The 8,671-nt window shown below is 40.9% G+C and overlaps 1 protein-coding gene across 1 annotated transcript in view; it reads right to left on the bottom strand.

The window, feature by feature from the left end:
- The window catches only part of MPHOSPH8 (M-phase phosphoprotein 8), a 47,657-nt gene that overhangs the window by 21,236 nt on the left and 17,750 nt on the right, over nt 1-8,671 (bottom strand). The window contains exons 4-7 of the mRNA XM_019524850.1: nt 7,279-7,378; nt 4,509-4,760; nt 604-729; nt 432-520 (exon numbers count right to left, since the gene is read on the bottom strand). Coding sequence (XP_019380395.1) covers nt 432-520; nt 604-729; nt 4,509-4,760; nt 7,279-7,378 — 567 coding nt within the window. The remainder of the gene's footprint in view (nt 1-431; nt 521-603; nt 730-4,508; nt 4,761-7,278; nt 7,379-8,671) is intronic.

Raw genomic sequence — 8,671 nt, 5'->3', positions numbered from 1 at the left:
TCTGTTTCCCCTAGCGCCCGCTGGCATAACAAGGAGTAATGGGCACAAGTTGATGGAGAGGAGGTATAGATTGGACATCCGCAAAAACTACTTCACAGTTAGGGCGGCTAGGAGCTGGAACCAACTTCCAAGGGAAGTGGTGCTGGCCCCTACCCGGGGGGTCTTTAAGAAGAGGCTGGATGCCTACCTGGCTGGACTCATTTGAGTCCCGTTTTTGTTTTGGGGTTTTGTTGTTCTCCCGCCCTAGCGGGGGGTCAGGCTAGAAGATCTACTAGGTCCCTTCCGACCCTAAATCTATGAAACTATGAAACTTTAAGCAGATCCTCTTACCCAAGTTAAACTAAACGGTTTAACTTAGAATTTTACAAAAGCTTTTCATCAGTATACTGGATCTGTACAATGCCCTTTGAATACAGAAACAGAAATATTACCTCTTGATCCAGATTATATTCTTCATTCGAATTAAGAGCCATCTTTACTGTAACATAGTCTCCATTTTTAACAGCATCCCTCAGCAGAGCTAAAATGAGATAATTAGTTCAGTTGAAACAGTCACCTTGAAACAGCAAATAAGAAGTTCCCCACTTCACAATAATTACTTACCACTTGATATTGGTTCTGTTGATGCATGATTCTCATCATCTCCATTAAGATGCTTTTGAAAGTCTTCTAATGTCAGCCATTCCAGCTGCATGTCCATACCCAAACTCAAGACCTGCTGCCTGCCATCTATCATATATTTTATTGTTAGGAAAGAATAAGACACACAAAAGACAAGTTGACTACATCATAGTCGTCAACTACTCTTTCTGTACTGACCAGTGGCACACTGTATTGTGTGGCCTCAAAGCATTTTCAGAACAAAATTAGGAGCGAATGATTCAGTTCAACATCACTCCAAACATCTGTTATCATATAAATTGACACAAAATTGTTCATTAATCTGAATGGATAAGAGAGGAATCAGTCAATTGCCAAATACAATCATTATTTGGCAGGAACCATGTTTTGTCCAAGAACATAACCACAAAAGGTAACTACATCCCTCAACTACAGGATGGCATGAGATTTCAAGATGGTGTCTAAAATGTCCCAAATTTTCCTGATTTTAAACCACCATTAATGCAAATGCTCCATTACTTCAGATAAGTTTTAAAAAAGACAAGGTAGTTTTACCTAGAGATGTGGGTTTTCCAGAAAATTTTGAATTGGAAAAAATTTTCCGGAAAGAATTTCCAATGCCCTAAAATAGATCTGATTTAAGCATGTTTGACTTATATTTAGTAAGCAAAACTAAAAAGTACCCCCCATGTTAATTTTATGTCCCAATAGCCACAAGTATTTGAACCAAAATATTCGATTAGGAAAAACATTAAATACAGCACACTTAATGTGGCTTAAATGTTATATTCAAACAAATTCAAAGCTTTATTTGGAAATAAATTATTGTAATTGAAATACTTGTAAAAATGTAAAGATAGTACACAATAGCATGTACTTCTCTTACATTGTTGGTTTAAATTTAAGATAAAAACAAAAGGCACTGAAAACTGTTGACACACTAACTTTAGCGCACCCAAAGAACTGTAGACGATATGCCGTGGTTGTCCACTCATCTACTTCAACAGAGTTTAACTCTCTTCCATTGGAGTCATTGCAGCACCTCCAGTTCCACTGTCACTATCTGTAGAATCACTTGCACTGATTATTAGTTCCATTTCTGAATCAGACTGAGGCAAATCTGATTCAGAACTACTTGAACCACATTCTCTTTTGCTAAAGGATGGTTTTACCAATGAGTCTATGGGCAAGGGCAGCTTATCATCACACTACATCTTCTTCATTAATTGTGCTTCTGATTCTCCAGAAGCAAGAGATTTTGAGAAACAGAAACAAGCTTAGTGGTGCATTCATTTGCTAGTCTATTCCTCTTTTTTGTCTTAATTGAGCTGAAAGCCTTCCAGTTCCGTTCACAAGAAGCTGCTGTTGGTGGAACGCTTAGGATCCTTAGAGCAATCCTGCACAGCAGTCGCGTGTTACAGTATCCCTGCCACCATGCAAAAGGAGACATTCTCTGCTGCCCGCCAAATGATGTCTTTGCTCCAAAGTTTTGGGTTTTTTGCATAGTGCTCATCAATGTCTGTCATCACGGCTATTTCGTCAATGTCGGAGACATTATTAGCTAATTCCATAATTGTACTGAGAGCAGTAGATCATTCATCTTCTGATAAATGTTGTCCTCTGTGTTGAGGATCCAAAAGGTTTGCTACCAGATGAATGGGATGAGAGCAAAACTCAGATCTCTTAGTAAACATTTGTTTTACTACTACTACTTTTTTGGATAGAGGTGAAGAAGATAAAAGCTCAATTAGATTTTCCTTCAGTTGTCTGAATATCTCTGGAATATTTGAAAGGCTTGGCGCATCTCCTTCAAGTTTCTTGATAGCCATTGAAACTGGTAGTATTTACAATTTTGAAACTGCCAAGCTTGCCTAATACTGTATTGGCATCCATTCATTGTTACTAATGAATTTTATAAAAAAAAAAATGAATTTTTAGAAATGGAAAATTTCCCACGGAAAAATAAAGCACTGGAAAATTTTCCGCCCCACATCTCTGGTTTTATCCCTTGTGAGGGAAGTGATGGTGGTGGTGATGGTTAATAATGAAGTAATTACTCTGAAGATATTCATTATACTCAAATTTCAAATTTCTTAGAACTGAAAGTAAACAGAACATAAATGTTGTAGGTATAAGCCTAGATCAGTGGTTCTCAACCTTTTTAGATTCTGGCACCCCTCCACAACTTCTTTAAAATTTGGGGCACCCCAGCTCAGAACCATCACCATGCTGCCCCCATTTACCTCAGTGGTTCTCCATCCAGGTGCTACAGGAGCCTTTCAGGGCTCCAGAGGAAACATGCAGGGTCAGACTTGGAAGGACAACAGGGACAGGGCCTGTTCTTGCCTGCTTTACACTTACCAGTGCAGGCAGGATCATGCACACATGCTGTAGCCCTTCCTGGTCTGGCTGTGCATGAAGCACATGGAGCACTTTTTACCTGACTGCGGCAAGGTGGCAGTGCCTGTGTTGCAGTAGCCCTGAAAGGCTCTTGTCTTTAAAGGAGAAGCACTGGTCTAAGATGAAGATGTTTCACTCCCCATTCAGGGCAATTCAGGACCCTAGAAATTCAGAAGCTTGATCAAGAAAGTGACAAGACTTGAATACTGGGCATAAGTAGAGAAAGATAATCCTCATTCAGGAGAAGCCTCATTTTTCTAGATGGACATGTTTTCTCTTCTGAAGAATTAATAACAAGTTTTAAAGGGACATCATTCTAGCCATCAGCCAGGGAAAAGCTGGAGCAATACAAGACAAATACAGGGAAGAAAAAGACTCATTTGAGGGCCCTATTATTAAAGGTTCACCAATATATTGATGCCATATCATATCAACACTGACGAAAGGAAAATTAACATTATCGACTATTGACTTTTTTTTGGCCAGTGTAGCTGATAATGTCACTGACAAATATAATATTCCTTCTGGCTGGGGCTCCCAGATGCCACATGCATGCGCACAGCAGCACATATGCATGTATCTGGGCAGCGTAGAAAGCAGCACCCTGCAGGTAAGTCTGTGGAAGGGAAAGGGGCAAATCAAAGCCCCCACTGTGAGAGAGGAAGTGGGGAAGGGGGCACAGCCCAGCCAGTGAACAGGACCCCAGGGCCAGGGCAGGGAGCAGAGCGGAGCTGCAGGCGGTTCGTCTGGGGGGGGTACAGGGTGGGGCGCCATGTGCCCCTCCAGATTTATGTGCAGAGCAGATCCAAGCTCCCCACTGTGGGCTTGGGGCTCTCCACTCAGCTGCCTTTGCCCCAGGGGCCTGACATCACCCACATGTCCCCTGCTCGCCCAGCAGCAGAAAGCACAATTCACCACCCCCACCGTTGGCTGTGTGTCCCCTGCCTGCCTGTCAATGTGGAGCCTCCAGGGCAAAGGCAGCAGAGCAGAGAGCCCCGAGCCCCCAGAAGGCAGTCCGCATCTGCCCTCATCCTGCTTGGCTTTGGTTAAGTGTCCCTGCACTTAAAAAATGGTGGCAGCAGACCTTGAACTAAAGCTCATTTGACGAGCTTTAGTTCAAAAACACCCCACTGTCATTTTTAAGCACCAGGATGCTGATCTCTTAAACGAGCTGCCTGCGGTTCCATCCCACTCTGCCCCATATCCCTTTCACCACCCTAGCTGGGCAGTGCCCTCAACCCCAGACCCACTCCCTCCCTCCCTCCCCATGGAGGCCTCAATCTGCCGCCCCCACAACATATCCCTTCCCCTCCAGACTTACCTGCAGGGTGCTGCTCTCCACACTGCCCAGCTGCATTCCTGTAAATCAGTTATCAGATCGGTATCAGCCAATATGGCCCATTAATTATCAGCTATCAGTATCAACCAAGAAAACCTTTATTGGTGCACCCCTACCAATTATAATTAGATTGGTTTTCAATACTTACCAGGGTTCTCTTCCATTTGACATGCATCCAGTACTTCCCGATCACCTTCTGAAGCGATATAAGTCCAGGTATCTGTTTCATCTCTTATGCTCCTCCTTTCCTTGTATACTCTATTTTCTTTTGATTTGAATTCATCCATGAACTTATAGTCCAGAGTAGACTCTTCTCTTTTGCGGTTATTCTCAGGATACTCATTTTTTTCTTCTGAAGCCATATTAAATAAATCAAATGCACTTTTGATGTCCTTTAAACCTAAAATTTAGTTGAAACATTATGAAAATTATATACATGAGCTGCTGGAAAGATTGTTGCGTGAGATGGTCCTGGTGACTGGCTGAGCATAAATAAATTTACACTGAGTTTACAAGTTATCAAGAAAGAAGCCCTGGAGCCAGACATGATATCAGGTCACACATGCAAACACAAAAAACAGATTTAGTGAAAACTGTTCGTGACCAATTAACATATACAAGTCTAAGCCCTTGTTGCAGTCTGATGTAAATATAAAATAAAAAGCAGGGAATGACTGGTTAGGCTGTAATATTGTAGAAAAAAATCTGGGGGAATATAGTGGACCAAAGGCTGAATAAATCCACTGTTGGCAAAATTAACCATTAGAACAGGGCTAACTAGCAGCCATGACGGGTTAAATTGTAGTCCCTAGGCCCCTGCCTAGCCACTGCTCCAGTTGCAGTATCTTTGTTGAAAGCCAAATGAAAGGATAAAGTATAACCCATTAGCATGGGTGAGGCAGAAGCAAGATGCCTCAGTACCAAAGGCATTGCTGACATGGATACCAATCTCACGCTGAACACAGTACTTGGAGGTTTCTTGGAAGTGAGCACTGAGACACAATAAGCAGTAAGAAAGGGTGTAGAGCTAAGCGTATAAGAAACCTCATGGAAAATCTAATAGTCGAAGCACATGCACTTCTGTAGTCTAGAGACAGTGCCAAGTGCCTCAAGCCCTGAACAACGAAGATTCTTTCAGGATTTTTTTTAAAAAAATACGTTCTCTCTTATGACAAAATAGTTAAAATAAAGTTGCTCATTGGAAAAAAAAAAAATTAAGAGCACATTAGAGCTCCACACCTCAGCCAAGGGTGGTCAGAAGGAACTGAAAGGGGCAGCAGAATAACACATGGGATGCAAACTGCCATAACACATACTACTGCAGAAAGCTCGTCTGGTGTATTGCAAACATCTAGAGTGAAATAAACATGCACAATTGCACAAAGAAAGTTAATGACCGAGTAACTTCAATGATTTGCTGTTCCTGTTGTAAACAATGACAAAGGTGAAGTAAGCTTCAACATATACTCTAGGGCAGTGGTTTTCAAACTGTTGGGACCCTGGTGTTCCATAATAGGTTGCAAGGGGTTCCACAAAGAGATCAGGGATAACGGCAGAGCAGTCTGAGAGGCCGTGTGTCACTGTCGGAGCAGGCTGCCTGGCTCCGCATCAGTCTTCAGGACTGGGGGGTAGGGGTTCTGCAGCAGCAGCAGTGACACAAAAAGGCAGTTTGAAAATGAGTGCTCCATATTCAACGTATCCCAACATTTTCTTCATAAACTGCTTGTTTATGACTGCAGACATGAATATTTTACAATATGTTTGATCTGGGTTGGAAACGAACACAAAGATTCATAATACTCCTAACTGTAAGATCTGAACAGAACCATACCATATTCCCCCAAATCCAAGAGGACTGAATTTAAAACAACCCGTCCCCATAAACAATTCAATTCTATACATGGGAAATCTGTAGCTTGGTTATAATTTTCCAAATATAGAATCTAGTTAGCGGCTCTGGCCCCAGGTCAGGGCTGAGGCCAGAGCTGCAGCAGTTGCCTGCCACCCCACCTTGCACTCAAATCAAAGATATGGGGCTTCCACGTTGGGGGGGTGGGTGTTGCAGAGGAGAAGAGGGTTGGTCTTGGATGAGTAAATATGCTAATCCTTTTGAAGAAAGGATCTCCTGGACCCTGCTGGAAATAGAAGTTACGGCAGGCTCCCTTAGTTATAAAAACATTAGTAAAATGTATACAACTGTTTTACAATTAACTAAGCTAAACAGAGGCAATAACATTGTTGCCCTATAATACTGCTTAAAAAGAAATTCTATCACTACTATACCAAGCAAAAATTTTACTTTCAGGCCTTTTTGTCTTTGTGAAATGCAGCCTATTAGCCTTCAATTCACTTATTCTCAGGGCTGCAACAGCCAATCTTGGCTACAACTGTGGAGACTGTTCAGCCTCTTGATAGCTGACAGGACTGAAATGGACCAAAAATACTTCAGAAGCAAGTGAATATTCTCTTAACATTCAAAGCATATATCCACTGTATCATTACAACAGCTCCTGAAATATTAAGCGTTAAAAATGGATATGAGCACAAAGTTTGCTGCTGTAACAATGATATGAGAACACAGTGATACCATCATGGGGGAGGGGACAAGAATCTGCACAGGCAAGTCATAGTGGAGAAGAAAGAATGATTTGGTGTTCTAAGACTCACATTATAAAAAAAGAAGGATTCTGAAATTATAAAGGATCAAGACTGCTAAATATAATTTACAAATTTTCTTTCCCTTTTTGAAGGGCTACCAGAATGAACTACGAGGCAAATTTAGCATCAGCTAAATTTCTGATGTGCATTATAATAATATAATAGAACTATATCCTGCCCTAGTTAAATGAAAAGAAAGTTCTAAAAGTTTTTTTTTTTTTTTAAACTTCCTCTGTTATGATCCAGTGTTTTTCACTTACTTTTCATTCCCTTGTGTTCTTTTCTGCCTTTTTCTTCCTTTTCAGAATCATATCTTTTCTGGGGTTTCTCTTTTGTTTCACTTTTCTTTGCTTCCTTTTCCTGGTATTGAAGACAAAAGATAAGTACTATAGGTAAAAAATGAAAGGCATTTTCACCACCCCACATCCAAGTATAGCGTTCCACAGTTCTTCTGCAACAACAATCACTAAGAAAAAACAGTCTGAGGTAGAAGACCAAGTGCACTGACCAAGAGATCAGTAATGAGATACAGCCATTCAGTCCCATTTACAGATTCAAAACCAAGACCAAACCGACAGTAAGTTATCACCAGCTGAGATGACCACACTTGCATTCATTAGAAATTGGACTGTAGGTACTACAGACATCTCATGTATGTTCACACAGTAAGACACCAGTATTAGTATTACTCTAAGTTGCACAGAACAGAATTGGGACACAGTGACAGTACAATGAATTGTAATGCTACGACTTCACAATAAAGGAGGCTAGAAAGCATTTTTAATTTAGAAATGAGGCCCTGGCCTTTTATTTTCACAATGCCCTAAGTTGGATAGGTTCTTTATAATAAAAAACAGTCCCTGCCACATAAAGCTTATGATACAATTTAGACCAATCATCACAAGTAAGGACAATATGTAAGTAGGAGAAGTGAGGAAAGTTAAGGGTAACAATAATAAAAATCATGCTAATATGCAATGAAAACTTATTCCAAACTTTTTTTTTTTTGGTAAGCAACTATAATTCACTATCCAATAACTTTAATCTTCAACTTGGAGAACACCACATTGCTTCTAAAATTTTTGCTTGATACTAGCAAATTTTTATTTATTTTTACTGATTTCTAACTTTGGTTCCAATAAATTAAGCCATGACTCCTGACAAGTCTTCTCTTTAACTACTGCTGAAAACTGTTTATATACTAACTTAGATTAGATAACATCTATTGTCCGAGATTCAATTATGCTTCCTGGTTTACATTTGCAACACTTGCTCAGGAAGAGTAGGGGGGAGGAGGGAGGAGTAGTAACTGGTCAGAAAAGATTTTTTATTTCGAAATTAATGTAAACAAAAAGTTCTGCCTGCCAACATCATTTTTGGCTGAATACACCTTACATTAAAAATTATTTCCTGAAAGTGTTAAACAAGGCTTACATTTGGAGCATTATTAAATAAAGGTGTACTGATATATCAGTCCATATCATATCAGCACTGATAAAAGGAAATTTGGTGGAGGAGGCAGAGGGGTGGAGGCGGCAGTGGTGGGGGGGAACAAGGTTGGGGCTGCCATGGCAAGGGGGGGACAGGGGGAGCAGCCCCAAACCAAAACTGCTGGGAGGGGGCGGGCGCCTGAAATGACAGGGGAGGGGGTTC

This window comes from Gavialis gangeticus, unplaced genomic scaffold (assembly GCF_001723915.1).
Source record: "Gavialis gangeticus isolate Ggan-Ray unplaced genomic scaffold, GavGan_comp1, whole genome shotgun sequence".
Lineage (NCBI taxonomy): Eukaryota > Metazoa > Chordata > Crocodylia > Gavialidae > Gavialis > Gavialis gangeticus.
This window is presented reverse-complemented; position numbering and strand designations above follow the sequence as displayed.